At 47.2% G+C, this 19,669-nt stretch overlaps 1 protein-coding gene across 1 annotated transcript; it reads right to left on the bottom strand.

Annotated features, from left to right (window-relative positions):
- Window positions 1–10,926: 10,926 nt before the first annotated feature.
- On the bottom strand, window positions 10,927–15,711 carry LOC140188125 (protein ABHD8-like). The gene is made up of 4 exons (XM_072244101.1): window positions 14,981–15,711; window positions 13,739–13,909; window positions 13,186–13,402; window positions 10,927–11,094 (listed from the first exon to the last, which is right to left on the bottom strand). Exons 1-4 carry the CDS (start codon window positions 15,706–15,708, stop codon window positions 10,927–10,929), a joined length of 1,284 nt encoding a protein of 427 aa, XP_072100202.1. The 5' UTR covers window positions 15,709–15,711.
- Window positions 15,712–19,669: the final 3,958 nt, after the last annotated feature.

A 19,669-nucleotide genomic window follows, 5' to 3' on the forward strand; every position in this document is an offset into this window, starting at 1 on the left:
ATGGACTACATCCCAGAGTCCTGAGAGAGGTTGCTGGAGAGTTAACGGATACATTGGTCATGACCTTTCAAGAATCACTTGATTTTAGCATGGCCCTGGTGGACTGGAAAAATTGCAAATGTCACTCTACTCTTTAAGAAGGGAAGAAGGAAATTATAGGTCAGTTAGCCCAACCTCAGTGGTTGGGAAACTGTTGGAGTCTACTGTTAAGGATGAGATTTCAGGGTACTTGGAGACTAATGATAAAATAAGTCAAAGTCAGCATGGTTTCTGTAAAAGGAAACCTTGCCTGACAAATCTGTTAGAGTTTTTTGAGGAAGTAACAAGCAGGATGGACAAAGGGGAGGCAGTGAAAGTCATTTACTTGGATTTTCAGAAGGTGTTTGATAAGATGTCACACAATGGGGCTGCTTAACAAGATAAAATCCTATGGCATTATAGGAAAGATACTGGCATGGATAGAGGAATGGCTGACAGGCAGGAGGCAGCAAACAGGAATAAAAGGGGCCTTTTCTGGTTGGCTGCCGGTAACTAGTGTTCCACAGGGGTCAGTATTGGGACCGCTACTTTTCACATTGTTTGTCAATGATTTGGATAATGGAATTAATGGCTTTGTGGCAAAGTTTGCAGATGATACAAAGATAGATGGATGGGTAGCTGGTGCTGAGGAAGCAGTGCGATTGCAGCAGGACTTAGACAAATTGGAAGGATGGGCAAAAAGGTGGCAGATGGAATACAGTGTTGGGAAATGTACGATAATGCAGAGGAACAATAGTGCAGACTAGTATCTAAATGGGGAGAAGGTTCAAACAGCAGAGGTGCAGAGGGACTTAGCAGTCCACTTGCAGAGGGTTAATTTACAGGTTGAGTCCAGTAAAGAAGCCAAATGCAATGCTGGCATTTATTTCAAGGGCAATAGAATACAAAAGCAAGGAGATAATGCTGAGCCTTTAAGACACTAATCAAGCCACACTTGGAGTATTGTCAATGGTTTTGGGCCCCATATCTGAGAAAGGATGTGCTGTCATTGAGAGAGTCCAGAGGAGGTTCACAAGGATGATTGCAGGAATGAAGGGGTTAACATATAAGGAGCATTTGGCAGCTTTGGGCCTGTACTTGCTGGAATTTAGAGTAATGCAGGGCAATCTCATTGAAACCTACTGAATGTCGAAAGGACTTGATCTGGTGGATGTGGAGAGAATGTTTCCTATGGCGGGGGGGGGGGGTTATCCAGAGCTAGAGGGCACAGCATCAAAATTGAGGACCCACCTTTTAGAACAGTGGTACAGAAGAACTTTTTTAGCCAGAGAGCACTGAATCTGTGGCCTGCTCTGCCACAGACTGTAGTGGAGGCCAAGTCTGTGGGTATATTTAAAGTGGAAGTTGATTACTTCTTGACTGGTCAGAGCATCAAAGTCTATGGCAAGAAGATAGGTGTATGGGGTTGAGTGGGATCCAGGATCAGCCGTGATGGAATGGTGGCGTAGACTTGGGCTGAATGACCTAATTCTGCCCCTATATCTTATGGGCAAAGAAGTGGCAAATGGAATACAGTATCAGCAAGTGTATGTTATGCACTTTGTTAGAAAGAACAAAAGCCTAAACTGTTTTCTAAATGGGGAAGATATTCAAAAATCTGAGATGCAAAGGGACTTGCGAGTCCTCTTCATGGATTTCCTAAAGGTTAATTCGCAGGCTGGGTCAGTGAGGTAGGCAAATTCAACGTTAGCATTCATTTCGTGAGGACTAAAATATAATATCAACAATGTAATTCTGATCTTTTATAAGGCACTGGTAAGGCCTCACTTGGAGTATTGTGAGCAGTTTTGGGCCCTTTATCTAAGGGAGGATGTGCTGACATGGAGAGGGTTCAGAGGAGGTTCAAGAGAATAATTCTGGGAATGAAAGGCTTGTCAGGTGAGGAGCAACTGATGCCTCTGGGCCTTTACTCTCTGAAATTCAGAAGAATGAGTGGTGACCTCAATGAAACCTATCAAATGGTGAAAGGCATGTATAGAGTGGTTGTGGAGAGCATGTTTCCTATGATGGGGGAGTCTAAGACCAGAGGACACAGGCTCAGAATAGAGTGATGTCCATTTAGAACAAAGGTGAGGAATTTCTTTAGCCAGAGGGTGTAGGGATAGATTGTGTCAACGTTTTGGGCCAAGACCCTTCATTCTGAGGAATGGCCTTGGCTTGAAAAATCAATTCTTTATTCCGGTGGTAGGCAGAATAGAGTGTAGGGAAGTATATGTTCGTGCACTCTGGTAGAAAGAATAAAGGCGTAGACTATTTTCTAAATGAGGAAATTCACAAATTAGAGGCGTAAAGGGACTTGGGAGTCCTTGTGCAGGATTCCCTAAGTTCCCTAACTTGTAGATGGAGTTGATGGTAAGAAGACAGATACAATGTTAGCCTTTATTTCAAGAGGACTAGAATATAAGAACAAGGATGTAATGCTGAGGCTTTATAAGGCATTGGTCAGACTGCAGTTTTCTGGCCCCTTGTTGCAGATGTGCTGGCATTACAGAGGTTTCGAGAGTGATTCCGGGAATGAAACAATTACTGTCTAACTCTTCCTTCAGTTAGTCCTGACGAAGGGTCTCGGCCTGAAACGTCAACTGTACCTCTTCCTAGAGATGCTGCCTGGCCTGCTGCGTTCACCAGCAACTTTGACGTGTGTTGCTTGAATTTCCAGCATCTGCAGATTTCCTCGTGTTTGCACTGTATGAGGAGTGTTTGATGACTCTGAGCCTGTGTACTGTGAAGTTTAGAAAGATAAGGGGGTTCTCATGGAATACTATTGAATATTGAAAGGCCTCGACAGAGTGAATATTTCCTATAGTGGGGGAGTCTAGGACCAGAAGGCACAGGCTCAGAATAGAGGAACGTCTATTTAGAACAGAAATGAGGAATTTCTTTAGCCAGAGGTTGGTGAGTATGGAATTATTTGGCATGGACGGCTGTGACAGTCAAGTCATTGGGTATATTTAAACAGAGGTAGATAGGTTCTTGATCAGTCAGGATGTGAATGGTTATGGAGAGAAGGCAGGAGAATGGGTTTAAGAGGCACTAGACTCCAACCTCCACCCTGCCCTGCACTTGACTATTCTTCTTCCCACCCTATCTCCTGTAAAACTGCTATTCCTGTTTCTCAATTCCTTCATCCCCACTGGATCTGTTTCCGGAATGTGGCTTTCCTTTCCAGGACATCTGAGATGTCCGCCTTTGTCTAAGAATGGAGTTTCCCTTCAAGCGGCCTATCTGCATGCAACACCTGCCCATTCACCTCCACTAGGAGCCCCAAGCAGCCTTTTCAGGTGATCCTGTTGCAGCCTTCTCTACAATCATGAGGCCCGTTGTGAATTGGAGGGGACCGCTTTGTCGAGGACCTCCATTCCATCTGCTAAAAGCAGAACTTGCCCAAACCTTTTAAATTCCCATTCCCATTCCAACTTGTCAATCCATCCCTTCTCTTTTGCCAAGACGAGGCCATCCTCGGACACCGGTCCCCAACCACCGGGCCGCGAGAGAACGATGTGAGTCAACTGCACCTTTCCTCATTCCCTGTCACGCCCACTGTTGAACTTGAACACACACAAAGTCATTACCCACGCGAAGTCATCAGTCGGTCAGTAACCTGCAACTACTCGATGAGTAAAAAACAAATGTTGCTTGAGAATTTCTTTGGAAGAGATGGTAGGGGACATAAAAGGCCTAACGATGATGACGCAGAGACAGCTGAGGCCGAGACTGCAAAAAAAAAGAAAGCTTCCTTCAACAGAAAATACAACGAGTTGTACATAAAATATGGCTTTATTGTGACCAGTGACTCGCACGCTCCAAGCCCCCTGTGTGATATGTGGAGACAAGCTGTCTAATGAGGCAATGAAGCCCTCAAAACTGCTTCGGAACCTTGAGTCTAAGCACCCTGCACTTAAAGACAAACCCGTTGAGTCTTTTGAGGGGAAAAAACATGAGCAAGCGGAACAGAAGCAAGTGCTGAGAGCCACCACCTCCACAAATGCTGCTGCTCTGAGAGCGTCATATTTAGTGGCTAGCCGTATTGCAAAGGCTAAGAAGCCTTTCACTGTTGGTGAAGAATTGATTCTGCCTGCTGCCAAGGACATGTGCCATGAACTGTTGGGAGAAGCTGCAGCTAACAAGATGGCACAGGTTTCTCTTTCAGCTACCACAGTTTCAAGGAGAATCGATGACATAGTGGAGGACATTGAAGCACAGCTTTTGAAATGGCTTAACAAGTCTGGTTTCACTACCCGAGTCACAGAGATTACTCCTGAATGCCAGTCTACACACTGTGTCACACACAGGGAAATGCTGGCTAGCCAAAAAATGTCACCTGATCTTAACAGTGTATTGAGTGATGTTGTTGAAGTTATCAATCACATGAAAACAAAAGCCCTTAACTCACATCTGTTTGAGCAGCTTTGCGAGGAAATGGATGCAGAGCACAAACGCCTTCTCTTACACACTGAAGTCAGGTGGCTATCAAGGGGGAGAGCCCTGGCCAGGGTTTTTGAGTTAAGAGAGCAGCTACAGAGATTTCTTTCAGGAAAAAAGTCACCACTGGCAGCACACTTCAGTGATGAGGAGTGGACAGCAAAACTCGCTTATCTGTGTGACATCTTCAACCTGCTCAATGAACTCAATTTGTCACTTCAGGGGAGAATGACAACTGTCTTCAAGTTGGCAGATAAAGTGTCTGCTTTCACAGCCAAACTGGAACTGTGGGGTTGGCAAGTGGACAGGGGCATATTTGACATGTTCCCAACATTAGCTGGGAATTTGGGAGAGTCTGAGGCTGCATCGTCCTTCTCACAGCTGGTGCGCGATCACCTGTCTTCACTGTCGACAGAATTCGAGCGTTACTGCCCAACCGCAAATGACCCAAAACGTGCAAAGGAATGGGTCCGTGACCCATTTGTGAATATCCCCGGTGAATCATCCGTGTCAGCACGGGAAGAAGATCAACTCCTCGAGCTTGCAAATGACGGTGGGCTGAAAAGTACGTTTGACATAACATCTCTGCCAGCATTCTGGATCAAAGTCAAGGCTGAATATCCTGAGATAACCACCAAAGCACTGAAAACGTTGCCTCCATTTCCAACATCATATCTCTGCGAAGCGGGGTTTTCCGCAATGAATGCAACGAAAACTAAATTTTGGAATAGACTGGGCATAAGGAACCCCCTTATGACTTATAATTGACTTATCACTATATTCATGCGAGGAAAATATGTGCTGTGTGTTTAATATTAAATTCGTTAGATAAACCCTTTTAGAAACAAAATTGAGTGTATTAGCCACTGATAAGTGACTTATAGTTGACATATCACCTATACTCCGGTCGTGATTAACACCCCCACCCCACCCCTGGTCGGCCGGTCTGCAAGAATATTGTAAATATTAAACCGGTCCGCGGTGCAGATAAGGTTAGGGACCCCTGCTCAGGGAGGAGGACCAACGCCATTTAGGTAGCCTCCAACCTAATGGCATGAATATCGAATTCTCCTTCCAGCATAAAACTCCCTCCCCGCCCCCCTCCTCCCCAGTCCTCTTCTAGTCCCCACTCTGGCCCCTTACCTGCCTGTCAGCTATCTCTGGATCTCCTCCTCCTTCCCTTTCTCCTATAGTCCACTCTCCTCTATCAGATTCCCTCATCTCCAGCTCTTTACCTTTCCCATCAACCTGGCTTCACCTGTCACCTTCCAGCTGGGCCGACCTCCCTCTTCCTTTCCAGTCCTGAAGAAGGGTCTCGGCCCAAAACATTGACTGTTCATTTCCATAGGTGCTGCCTGACCTGCTGAGTTCCTCCAGCATTTTGTGTGTGTTGTTTTGGATTTTCAGCATCTGCAGAATTTCTCCTGTTTATAAATCAGGCATGATGGAATGGTGGAGCAGACTCGATGGACTGAATGGCCTAATTCTGCTCCAATGGCTTATGGTCTTATTGCACACACCTTTTTAAAATAATTCATTGACTGTAATGGAATCTGGGAGATGAGATCACAAATATTCAGCCGGTCTGAACCCCAAATGAATGACCGCAGCTTATCACACTGAGACCCAGCTGGAACACAACTGCTGATTTCACCACATCGACCTTTAATTAATCAGTTCACTTTCAACACCAGGCAACGCAATAACAACCATGTGATTACGTCATTTAAAATTAATTTGGCTCCCTCCAATCAGGATTCTTTTTCCTCCCCCCCCCCCCCACCTTTTTCCTGTGATCCACTCTCCTATCAGATTCCTTCTTATCCAGCCCTTGACCTTTCCTACCCACCTGGCTTCACCTATCACCTTCCAGCTATCTTTCCCCTTTCCTTCTCAGTCCTGGTGAAGGGTCTCGGCCCGAAACATTGACTGTCTATTCACTTCTATAGATGCTGCCTGACCTGCTGAGTTCCTCCAGCATTTTGTGTGTTTCTTTTTCCTGCTTTACAATTAATAATAATGGCAAAATAATTCAAAGAAGTGAATTGAGAAGTTCGGGGGTTTATAGAACAACAGATAACAGGGAGTAAATCACAGGGTAGAATCTAATTGGGGGGCGAGGGAAGGAGGAGTTGACGTTAAAGATCAGAGACTCTGGAATGTAATTAAAAGAATTCAACAGGGTGGGGAAAGGAGGGAAATTCATATGTTCAGATACCTAGTACTGAGTGAGAGGTTGGGATCGAATCAGGGATTTGAGATAAAATGCCTATAAAAAGTATTCATCCCCCTTGGAAGTTTTCATGTTTTATTGTTTTACAGCAATGAATTACAGTGGATTTAATTTGGCTTTTTTGACACTGATTAACAGCAAAAGACACTTTTGTGTCAAAGTGAAAACAGGTCTCTACAAAGTGATCTAAATTAATTACAGATATAAAAACACTAAATAATTGATTGCATAAACATTCACCCCCTTGAAGTCTGTATTACAGCCCTGAGGTCTCTATCAGCTTTGCACATCTGGACACTGCAATTTTCCCCTATTCTCTTTACAAAACTGCTCAAGCTCTGTCAGATTGTACAGGGATCATGAGTGAACAGCCCTTTTCAAGTCCAGCCACAAATTCTCAATTGGACTCTGACTTGCCCACTCCAGGACATTAACTTTGTTGTTTTAAGCCATCCTTTATAGCATTGCCTTTATGCTTGGGGGTCATTGTCCTGCTGGAAAACAAATCTTCTCCCAAGTCAAAGTCTCCTGCAGACTGCATCAGGTTTTCCTCCAGGATTTCCCTGTAGTTTTTTTGCATTCATTTTACCCTCTACCTTCACAAGTCTTCCAGGGCCTGGTGCAGTGAAGCATCCCCACAGCATGATGCAGCACAGTAGTGATGGTGTGTTTTGATGATTCATGGTGTGTGGCTTACACCAAACATAGTGTTTAGTTTGATGGCCAAAAAACTCAATTTTGGTTTCATCAGACTGTAGAACCTTCTTCTAGCTGACTTTAGAATCTCCTAAATTGCTTTTGGGAAATTATAGCCAAGATTTCAAATGAGTTTTTTTTCAACAGTGACTTTCCCTTTGCCACTCTCCCATAAAACTGTGACTGGTGAAGCAGCTGGGCAACAGATGTTGTATGCGCAGTCTCTCCCATCTCAGCCACTGAAGCTTGTAATTCCTCCAGAGTTGTCATAGGTCTCTTGGTGGCCTCCCTCACCAGTCCCCTTCTTGCACAGTCACTCAGTTTTTGAGGGCAGCCTGCTCTAGGCAGATTTATAGCTGTGTCATATTCTTTCCATTTCTTGATGATTGACTTAATTGTACTCCAAGAGATATTCAGTGACTTGGAAATTTTCTTGTATCCATCTCCTGACTTGTGCTTTTCAATAGCCTTTTGGTGGAGATGCTTGGAGTGTTCTTAATCAATTGACTGCACACAGACCTTCAATTAACTAATTATGTGACTTCTAAAACCAATTGGCTGCATCAGTGATATTTGGTGTGTCATATTAGAAAACATAGAAAACCTACAGCACAATACAGGCCCTTCAGCCCACAAAGCTGTGCCAAGCATGTCCTTACCTTAGAACTACCTAGGCTTACCCATAGCCCTCTATTTTTCTAAGCTCTACGTATCCATCCGGGAGTCTCTTAAAAGATCCTATCGTTTCCACCTCCTCCACCACTACCAGCAGCCCATTCCACGCACTCACCACTCTGTGTATAAAAAAAAACTTACCCCCTGACATCTCCTCTGTACCTACCTCCAAGCACCTTAAAACTGCGCTCTCTCATTTCAGCCTAGGAAAAAGCCTCTGACTATCCACACGATCAATACCTCTCCTCATCTTATACACCTCTGTCAGGTCATCTCTCATCCTCCATCACTTCAAGGAGAAAAGGCCAAGTTCACTCAACCTATTCTCATAAGGCATGCTCCCCAATATTAAAGGGGTGTGAGTACTTATGCAATCAATTATTTTGTGTTTTATATTTGTAATTAATTTAGATCACTTTGTAGAGATCTGTTTTCACTTTGACATGAAGTCTTCTTTCTGTTGATCAGTGTCAAAAAAGCCAAATTAAATCCACTGTGATTCAATGTTGTAAAACAATAAAACATGAAAACTTCTGGGGGTGGGGTGAATACTTTTTATAGGCACTGTATATGCAGTATATACACAGAATGTTGAAAGACCTAGATAGAATGATGTGGAGAGGATGTTTCCTATAGTGGGGAAGTCTAGGACCAGAGGATACAGCCTCAGGATAGAAGAACGTGCCTTGAGATCAGGAAGAGTTTTTTTTAGCCAGAGGGTGGTGAATCTGTAGAATTCATTGCTATGGTTGGCCATTGAGGCAAAGTCTTTGGGTATATTTAAAGTGGACTAAGAACTTAGGGCATGGATCAGCACGTCGAATTATGACATTATAGCCATTATGAATCTTGGTTGCAGGAGGGTCGGGACTGGCAGCTCTGTGTTCTAGGGTTCCTTGACAGAGCGGGGGGGAGTAAAAGAGGAGGTGTGGTGTTACTAGTCATGAAAAATGTCACAGCAGTGCTCAGTCAGGACAGACTGGAGAGCTTATCTAGTGAGGTTTTATGTGTAGAACTGAGGAATAAGAAAGCTATGACCACCCTAATGGGATTATATTATAGATCACCCAAAAGTCCGCAGGATTTAGTGGAACAAATTTGTAGAGAGATCACACACCGTTGCAAGAAATATAAGGTTGTTATAGTAGGTGATTTTAACTTTTCACGTACTGTAATAGGGCTGGATGGGAAAGAGTTTGTCAAATGTGTTCAGAAAAGTTTCCTTAATCAGCACACAAGTCCCAATGAGACAGTGTGTGATACTGGAGTGAGACATGGCAGGTGACAGAAGTTTGTGTAGAGGAACACTTTGCCATTAGGTTTAAGGTAAGTATGGAAAGGATAAGTCTGGTCTTTGGGTTGAGATTCTAATGACTAGGCAGATTAATGATTTGGCATAGACTCGATGGGCTGAAGGGCCTTTTCTAAGCTGTCAGGTTCTGTGACTATGACTCTGGAGGTTGATAGGTTCTCGATTAGTCAGGGTGTCGAAAGTTACAGGGAGAAATCAGAAGGACAATAAATCAGCCATGATGGAATGGTGAGCAGACTTGATGAGCTGAATGGACTAATTCTACTCCCATGTGGTCTCTTGTGTAGAATAACAGACACCCAGGAGTGTCACAGGCCAAAAAAAATGTAGAATGTGTTTTCCTTTGGAACCTTGCCAAGAAGTGTCAATGATGAGAACTGTAAAGTCCAAATGAAAGTAATGTTTGAACATACAATCAGCAACCCCACAGGAAATTCTCCTGTGCATCCATAATTTATATAAAATAATATACACTAGAGAATTAACAGGATTCAATATATTCCATATTATCATACATACCATGTTACACAATAGCACTGACTGTAAAGATACTGGAAATAATTGACATTCAGTATAGTGGGTAACAGCACATCTCGTCAGGTACTGGAGAGGGTAACTAGGCAGGGCCAATACTGGTTCATCCAGATTAATGCACTGGACAGATTACACTCTGATGGACAACTGCTTGCTCACTGAAGTCTCATCTGAGTCAGGTGCTGGTCTTGACAACCAATGACATCAAAGCATCCTTCACCTGAGTCAGGTGATGGGTCAGGAGAACCAATGAGATTGAAGCAGCCAGGTGGCTAAAGTGACCTGACAGGAAGCTGGCCTCCGCTCGAGATAAGGTCACAAACTCCTGGAACACATTCCCCCTTGCCAATTCCTCATCCGGCATGCAGCTAATTACAAATGTGTTGTAGTTACCTACAAATGCCAGTGGTTACTGGGAGAGCAGCAGCATACTGGCCTCATCGTGGCCTGTGTCTTCCGGAGGATATATTACAGATCTGAGCATATCCCCACCTACCACACCGATCCTCCCAGTGACCCATCACAGCAACCGGAAGCCAGCTGTTACATGAAAGGCTGATTCCTGAATATCAATCAATCAATCCCCACCTCTGTTGGCCACACTTTTTATAGGAAGTGAACACATTTAAAAAAATACACCATTTGTTTAATGACCTCTGTGTCTTTTCTTCAGCATTGTCCTGGAGTTCTCGAGTCTCTCTGTCAGGTTAGCACTCTGTGTAGCCCAGCTCTGTCTAATCACTGAGTTTCAAACTATCTGGTGATTTGTTCTGTTAAAAAAATACACGACTGATGATAAACCACCACAAATAGCTGCCAGTTATCGAAAATTACATAGTACAGGGTTAATTCCCCACACAAACCGCTAAGGCCTGTGTATAGGCCAGATCCTCTCAACATCTCACATGGCCTCTGCGTGTCATACTGCTGTTCCAGTCCTCAGCTCCTCCAAACAGGCGGTGAACCACGCCTTTCCCCCAAAGTTCCTGTGTAACAATAGCACCACTGGCCTTCATTACTTGTTGCTTTCTGCCATCGTGTCAGCCGGCAATTTCTCGCTGGGACTGACCTCTGGTTCCCACAACAGGAACTCATGAAGTAATGTGTTTACTGTCTCTGGGCACTCCATCATCACCATGTGGCTCCCCTCATCGATGACCTTCAGGAAGGCGATTAACAGGATCTGATGGGTAAAGGAATCAGTAATTAATCAGACACCTTGTTCTTCCTTAGCAGGTTCCACCCCCTCACAAACTGCTGTGACGGGAGCCTCGGTCCTGTAGTTTCAGCCGTGCCACCTCTCAGGTAAAGTGTAAACCTCAGGCTCTGGAACACAGTGTGGGGCAGTGCATGGTCATACACTTTGGTAGAAGGAATAAAGGTGTAGACTACCTTCTAAATGGCAGAAATTTCAAAAAATCAGAGGTTCAAAGAGACTTGGGAGTCCTTGTGTAGGGTACCTTAAAGCTTAACTTGCAGATTGAATCAGTGGTGAGGAAGGCAATTGCAATGTTAGCATTCATTTTGAGAGGAACAGAATATAAAATCAAGGATGTAATGCTGAGGCTTTATAAGGCAGTGGATGGACTGCTCTTGGGAATATTGTGAGCAGTTTGGGGCCCCTTATCTAAAAAAGTAACTGTTGGCATTGGAGAGGGTCCAGAGGAAGTTCACGAAAATGATTCTGGGAATGAAGGAGTTAACTTATGAGGAGTGGTTGATGGCTCTGGGCCTATACTTGCTGGAGTTTAGAAGAATGAGGGGTAAATCTCGCAGAAACCTATTAAATATTGAAAGACCCAGATAGCATGGAGATGGAGAGGATGTTTCCTGTGGTGGGAAGTCCAGAACCAAAGTCTCAGAATAAAAGGTCATCTCTTTAGAACAGAGATGAGGAGGAAATTCTTGAGCAAAAGGGTGGTAAGTCTGCGAACTCACTGCTACAGACGGCCATGCAGCCCAAGTTACTGGGAATATTTAACGCCGAGGTTAATTGGTTCTTGATTATTAGGACGTCAACAGTTTCAGAGAGAAGGCAGAAGAATGGATTTGAGGGACCTTTTCAGAATGGCAGGCAGTGACTAGTGAGGTACCGCAAGGCTCAGTGCTGGGACCCCAGTTGTTTACGATATATATTAATAACTTGGATGAGGGAATTAAATGCAGCATCTCCAAGTTTGCGGATGACACGAAGCTGGGTGGCAGTGTTAGCTGTGAGGAGGATGCAGGGTGACTTGGATAGGTTGGGTGAGTGGGCAAATTCATGGCAGATGCAATTTAATGTGGATAAATGTGAAGTTATCCACTTTGGTGGCAAAAATAGGAAAACAGATTATTATCTGAATGTGGCCGATTAGAAAAAGGGGAGGTGCAACGAGACCTGGGTGTCATTATACACCAGTCATTGAAAGTGGGCATGCAGGTACAGCAGGAGGTGAAAGGCGAATGGTATGCTGGCATTTATAGCGAGAGGATTCGAGTACAGGAGCAGGGAGGTACTACTGCAGTTGTACAAGGCCTTGGTGAGACCACACCTGGAGTATTGTGTGCAGTTTTGGTCCCCTAATCTGAGGAAAGACATCCTTGCCATAGAGGGAGTACAAAGAAGGTTCACCAGATTGATTCCTGGGATGGCAGGACTTTCATATGAAGAAAGACTGGATGAACTGGGCTTGTACTCGTTGGAATTTAGAAGATTGAGGGGGGATCTGATTGAAACGTATAAAATCCTAAAGGGATTGGACAGGCTAGATGCAGGATGATTGTTCCCGATGCTGGGGAAGTCCAGAACGAGGGGTCACAGTTTGAGGATAAAGGGGAAGCTTTTTAGGACCGAGATTAGGAAAAACTTCTTCACACAGAGAGTGGTGAATCTGTGGAATTCTCTGCCGCAGGAAACAGTTGAGGCCAGTTCATTGGCTATATTTAAGAGGGAGTTAGATATGGCCCTTGTGGCTACGGGGATCAGGGGGTATGGAGGGAAGGCTGGGGCAGGGTTCTGAGTTGGATGATCAGGCATGATCATAATAAATGGCGGTGCAGGCTCGAAGGGCCGAATGGCCTACTCCTGCATCTATGTTTCTATGTTTCTATATCAATCATGATGGAAAGGCAGAGCAGGTTCAATGGGCTGAATGGCCTAATTCTGCTCCTATGTTTTATGGTGTTATGGCCACAGAGATGTGACAGGGTTGGGACACTGGGACAATGCGGTTTGTGAATCCCAAACTTCGTGCATCAGAGTGAGAGCGAGAGGTACAAAGAGAACCTGTACCTCAGCCATGCGTTGGTCTTCATCCACTGGGACGAACTTGTCGTGTAGCCCATGTACCAGCAGTACTGGAACAGTCAGCTCAGCATGGTACACCTCATCGCCCTCTGGCCAGTACTGACCACTCATCATCGCCCGCAGCACAAACGAGGTGATCTTGAATGCGTTCCCCTCCTTCAGCAGCTGTTTCTCCTTTGCCCCCTGGCGCGCAAACGCCGCTCTGAAAGACAAAGGATACTGGTCAATACACAGGGCAGTAACAACTCTCCCATAGACAGTCACAGCCGGCCGGCTCTGACTGACCACTTAACCTCTCACCGCTACCTGCAGACTGAACCAGCTCGCATTTACTTTCAACCATTCACTGTTCATTGATGGCAAAAGCATCTCAGATAAAAAAAAGAGGCAGGTCACTATGCAAGGTTATCAGGAAACAGGCTGGCGTGCATGGTTACCGGGAGGGTAGCTATGTCCCTCGAGCTGGAACCAGGTTCCAGAATTGAGTTTCAGTGCCCAGAGCTGCCCCAGCACATCCCACACCATCGGTTGTCCTTACTTGAGGAAACTCCAGACAAGGCAGGGCGACAGGCAGTGCAGCACGCAGGTGGGAAGGTTGAAGATGGAGCAGAGACTGGGCTCCAGGGCTGTTGGACCACCGCCGTTTATCATCACCACCTTGTGAACTTGGTCAGGGTATTCATGTGCCAGGAAGGTGCAAAACGAGACACTGCAAGAGGAATATCTGAGGTGAGCTCTGAACAGTCACTGATGACCCCAACTCTCACCCAATCACCAACACCCCACCCACACCCACACCAATTAGAGTCACGGTGCATTGCAACACAGAAACTGGCCCTTCAGCCCATCTAGTCCATGTTATTCTGCCTCAGTGAGCTGCACCTGGACCATAATCCTTCATACTCCTCCCATCCATACTTATCCAAGCTTCTCTTAAATGTTGAAATCGAATTCCTCCAGCACTTCTGCTGACAGCTTGTTCCACACTCTCACCACCCCCTGAGTACAGACATTCCCCCTCGTTTTTCACCTTTCACCTTAACCCATGACCTGGAGTCTAGTCTCCCCACCCTCAGTGGGAAAAGCCTGCTGGCAGTCTATACCCCTGATAATTTTGTGTACGTCTATCCAATCTCCTCAACTCCAGGGAATGAAATCTCGACCTATTCCCTGTTCTAACCTTTCCCTGAAACACAGGTCCTCAAGTCTTGGCAACGTCTTTGTACAACCTCAGTCCTTCCCGGGACCTCCCCGTCAGCCGCCTCTGTTCTCCGCAAGACCCCGCCTGCCTCTCAGTGTGAATGTGGTAAGTTCGAGTCGCACTCTGGACCGTTCAGCAAGGAACCCCTGACGGACGTCGTTTCTCCACAGCAGTTCTGGGAGGCAGGGAACCAGACAGAAGGTATCGTACTGGCGGCCACTCTGCACCTTTAGTGTGGATTCTCACAATTCCACCTTCCTCCCGCGCATTGTGTCTATGGACCTGCAGGTCACGTTTCTTTCAGACACACCCTTCACCCTCCTTACCCCTCACCTCGCCCTTTCCTTCTCTCACCTTCCTTCTGCCCTCTCTTTGCCTCCCTTCCTCTCCCTTTGAACGCTCTCCCGACACAGGCAGACGCTTAGCTGAGGAAGGCATCGTAGCCCGGCGCGGCCGAGTCCTGCGTGAGCCCTTGGGAAAACCAGTGGCTAGGGAAGGTCCCTCACCTCTCCAGCCAATTCATGTCCCACCCGTTCCCCTGTCCGAGCCCGTACCTGATCCCAGGTGATGGACACCTACCCGTAAGAGTGTCCGATCAGGACGTTACGCCGTTTGCGGTACCGTTTGAAGATGGACCGCATGTCTTCCCGCAGCGCGTAGAAGGTGTAGGCGGCGCCTACCCGGGGTGCGGTACTGGAGCCGTGACCGGCCAGGTCAGGAGCCACCACCTCGTAGCCGAGCCGCCCGAAGAAGTCCAGCTGTTCCCGCCAGATGTCGAGGGAGCCGCCGACGCCGTGGATGAAGAAGAGGGCCACGTCCGAGTGTGTTCCCTTGCAGCTGGTGATGCGCTTCTTGCAGTCGATCAACACCGTGCGCTTGGGTTTGCGCCGCCGCCTGGCGCTGCCCGGGTCCGGGGGCGCACCACCTGGCTGCGGCGGGACGGCGGCGCCGCCGGACTCCGGTACCTCCACCTCCAGCGTTGCGGGCGGCTCCCCGCCAAGACACGGCAGGATGTCGGAACGCACCACGTCGCCCAGGTTTTCGATGACGAGCTGTCCGCCACGGTAGACGGAGATTCTGCGCCGGCAGTGGACCACACCCCTACCGGAGTCCTGCTCCTCTTCCTCTTCCGCCGCCTGCTCCTCCGTCCGGTTCGGCACAATGTGCCTGACCCGCAGCACCCGTCCCGGCTTCACCTCCACGTACTCGTAGCCGTCGGCCGACTCCACGCTCTCAATGGTCCCCACCACGTTCAGCGGCTGTCCGGTGAGGCAACAGAGGATGCCCTCGGTGATACTGGTCAACATGCTGGTCCTGGCGACACAGACACAAGGTGTGAGACGTGACCCGCAATACCCCAACCGCGCTGGTGTAGCGCCTTCGCACCACACCCCTCTCAGCGCAGCAACGAGCCGGCACCGAGACACACTTTGAACCATTGGTGGAACCGACAGAGACCCCCCACCCAGTTTAGACACCGGCCGCCCCACCCACACCTACATTTGCCCCCACCCTCCCCTCCCCCCACATCACCGGACAGCCCCGGCCCACCCACCACAGGGCTGGACCAGCGCACACTCCGGTCACCTCACCCACACCACTGACCGGGTTCAGGAACAGCTACTTGCCTACAACCATTGAAAAGACCTGCACGTCCCTCATCACGACCTCATTCTGCTGGAAATTCTGAGCGGTGCCCGAAAAATGATGGAAGATCTCAGCAGGTCAGAATGCCGCCTGACTTGCTGAATTCTTTCAGCATTGTGTGTGTGACCTCAGTAGAATTGAAGAGAACTTTATTGTCATTACTGAAGATAATGAGACTGCGGTGATTCTCCAGTCCTGTGCAAAACAGATATCTACAATGCACGCGGTACGGATTAATTTTAAACAATATTTCCATATTTACATGCAACAAGTGACTTCAATAGTCCATAACACTCAAAGACCATCGGCAGGCCGGGGTGAGCTTTATTCAGCTGCACAACGGCCCTCGGGAAGAGGCTGTTTCACAGACTTACTGTCTTGGCTAAGATGTTTCTGTATCTTCTACCAGATGGCAGGAGATTGATCAGTGTCTGGGATAGAAAGGGTCTTTAATGATGTTATGAGAGTTGTAGATTGTCTCCAGGTGCGGTAGTTGAATCCCAGTGATGTGCTGAGCCATCATAATCACCCGTTGGAGCGCTTCGTGATCTGTCTTGCTGCAGCTAGAGTCCCACACTGTCAGTATGCCCGCTGTCGCACATCGATTAAAGTCAGCCAGCAATTTGTGAGGCAGTTAGCTCTCCTTAAGCACCTCAAGTAGCATAGTCGCTGTTGTGCGTTCCCTGCTATCGAGGTTGTGTTGACGGACCTCGGTGAAGTTCATCCCCAAAAACTTGAAACTAGAAATCCTTTCCACGACCTTACCATTTATGAATGGCGGGGCTTGTTCCGGACATTTTGCCTTTCTGAAGTCAATTCTCATTTCTTTTAACACACATCAGAATTGCTGGTGAACGCAGCAGGCCAGGCTGCATCTCCAGGAGGAGGTATAGTCGACGTTTCGGGAGGGAGAGATCCGAAATGATAGGAGAAGACAGGAGGGGGAGGGATGGAGCCAAGAGCTGGACAGGTGATTGGCAAAAGGGATATGAGAGGATCATGGGACAGGAGGCACAGGGAGAAAGAAAGGGGAGAGGGGGGAAAAGCCCAGAGGATGGGCAAGGGGTATAGTCAGAGGGACAGAGCAAGAAAAAGGAGAGAAAGAAAAAGAATGTGTGTATATAAATAAATAACGGATGGGGTACGAGGGGGAGGTGAGGCATTAGCGGAAGTTTGAGAAGTCAGTGTTCATGCCATCAGGTTGGAGGCTCCCCAGACGGAATATAAGGTGTTGTTCCTCCAAACTGAGTGTGGCTTCATCTTTACAGTAGAGGAGGCCGTGGATAGACATATCAGAATGGGAATGGGAATTTTCTCTCTCTACTTTTTCTCCCCCTGTCCCTCTGACTATACCCCTTGCCCATCCTCTGGGTTTTTTCCCTCCCCCCTCCCGCTTTTCCTTCTCCCTGAGCCTCCTGTCCCATGATCCTCTCACATCCCTTTTGCCAATCACCTGTCCAGCTCTTGGCTCCATCCCTCCCCCTCCTGTCTTCTCCTATCATTTTGGATCTCCCCCTCCCCCTTTCAAATCTCTTACTCGCTCTTCTTTCAGTTAGTCCTGACAAAGGGTCTCGGCCCGAAACATCCACTGTACCTCTTCCTCGAGATGTTGCCTGGCCTGTTGCGTTCACCAGCAACGTTGATGTGTGTTGCTTGAAATTCCAGCATCTGCAGAATTCTCGTATCTGCAGATTTCCTCATGTTCTCATTTCTTTTGTCTCAATGCTGAGTGATCTGTTGTGGTTACTGCACCAATCAGACAGTTTCAACACCTTAGTTTCTATTTTCTGAATGCTGCTGATCTGATGCTCTGTCTGTGACGCTGCTTCAAGTAAGTTTTTCATACTTGTGCGTATGGCGATGAACTCGACTTTGCCTCTGTAGCGCTTTGACGGGCCCCGTCACCAGTACTCGGACACAGCAGCCGTGGACAGGACACTGCCGCCTCAATCCTACAGTGGAATTACACTGCTACCGGCGGTGTGATTGTCGCTGGGCTCTCCCGGGAACACCAAGCGGCCGTCACCACTGTGTCGGGATGGGACTCCCACCCTTCCACCTCTCACAACACTGGCTCCCGAGTTAGGATAGAAATATCAAATAGCAGACACATATGGTGAGGGGAGGGGGAGGGAGAAGTCTAGAGGAGATTTATGAGGCGAAGTTTTTACACAGAAAGTGGTGGGTGCCGGGGAAGTGATGGAAGCAATCTTTAAGAGGCATCTGAACAGGTCGAGAATGACGGGATATGGAACATGTGCAGATGGATGGGGCTGGTTTTAGAATCTATACACCTGAATTACACCCCCTCAGAGCCTCCTCCCATCCAGGAAGTACAGTCCCAGGCTCTCCAATCTCCCTTCAAAAATACACCATCCCAGGTGACATCCTGGTGAATCCCCTCTGCACCCACTCCAGTGCAGATCTCCAGCTAAGGTCTGAACAGGGTTCATTTTCATTCCCCCTTTCCCTCTTGTTCAGTTCTCCACTCTGGCCTCCTGCCTCTAACCTCACCTTCCTTATTCTTGCTTTTTCCTTTCCCACGAAGAGTCTTGTCCCGAAGCCTCCACTGTTTATTACACTCTATGGTCGCTGCCTAGCCTGTGAGTTCATCCAGCATTTTGTATATGTTCTTCTGGATTTCCAGCATCTGCAGAATCTCTTGTATTAAGGGTTTGTAAAGTTGAAGTATAAACTCCATAATTTTTTATTCAATGCCCCAACTAATGAAAGCCAAAACACATATGCCTTCCTAACCATATTGCCTGTCCGTGTTGCCATCTTCATGGATCTATAGTTCCTCTGTCTCTCAGTATTCCCTAGGACACTTCCATTCATGGTGTCTGCTCCATCCTCATCAGTGCATGTCTGGGGAATGATCCCAGGAATGAAAGGGTTAACATATGAGAACTGTTTGATGGCTCTGGGCCTGTACTCACTGGAGTTGAGAAGAATGAGGGGGGGGATCTCATTAAAACCTACCGAATATCGAAAGGCTGACACAGAGTGGATGTGGAGAGGATATTTCCAATAGTGGGGGAATCTGGGAACAGAGGACACAGCCTCAGAATAGAGGGACCTCCATTTAGAACAGAGGGGAGAGAGGGACGGAGGGAATGTCGACTCAGACCATGAGAGGCCTGCATCGGACATTTTCATGCCTTACAAGGTGCAGATTAGAAGTCTGTGTGGGGAGCCACTCCTCGCACAGACACTAGAGCAATGTGTGGTTAAGTGCCTTGCTCAAGGGCACAAACACGCTGCCACAGCTGAGGCTCGAACCAGCGACCTTGAGATCACTAGTCGAACGCCTTAACCACTTGGCCACGTGCCCAACACAAAGATGTGGGCATTGAACAGAGATGTGGAGATATTTCTTCAGCCAGAGGGTGGTGACTCTGTGGGATTCGTTGCCACAGACGGCTGTGAAGGCCGAGACATTGAGTGTATTTAAAGCAGAGGTTGGTAGGTTTTTGACCAGTCAGGGTGTTAAGGGGAGAAGGCAGGAGACTGTGGTTGAGAGTGATCATACATCAGCCACGATGGAATGCTGGAGCAGACTCATTTCTGTTCCTATGTCTTATAGACCTAGTCAGCTCCATCCTCCAGTTACATAGTGCA

This window comes from Mobula birostris, chromosome 26 (genome assembly GCF_030028105.1).
Source record: "Mobula birostris isolate sMobBir1 chromosome 26, sMobBir1.hap1, whole genome shotgun sequence".
NCBI classification, from domain to species: Eukaryota; Metazoa; Chordata; class Chondrichthyes; order Myliobatiformes; family Myliobatidae; genus Mobula; species Mobula birostris.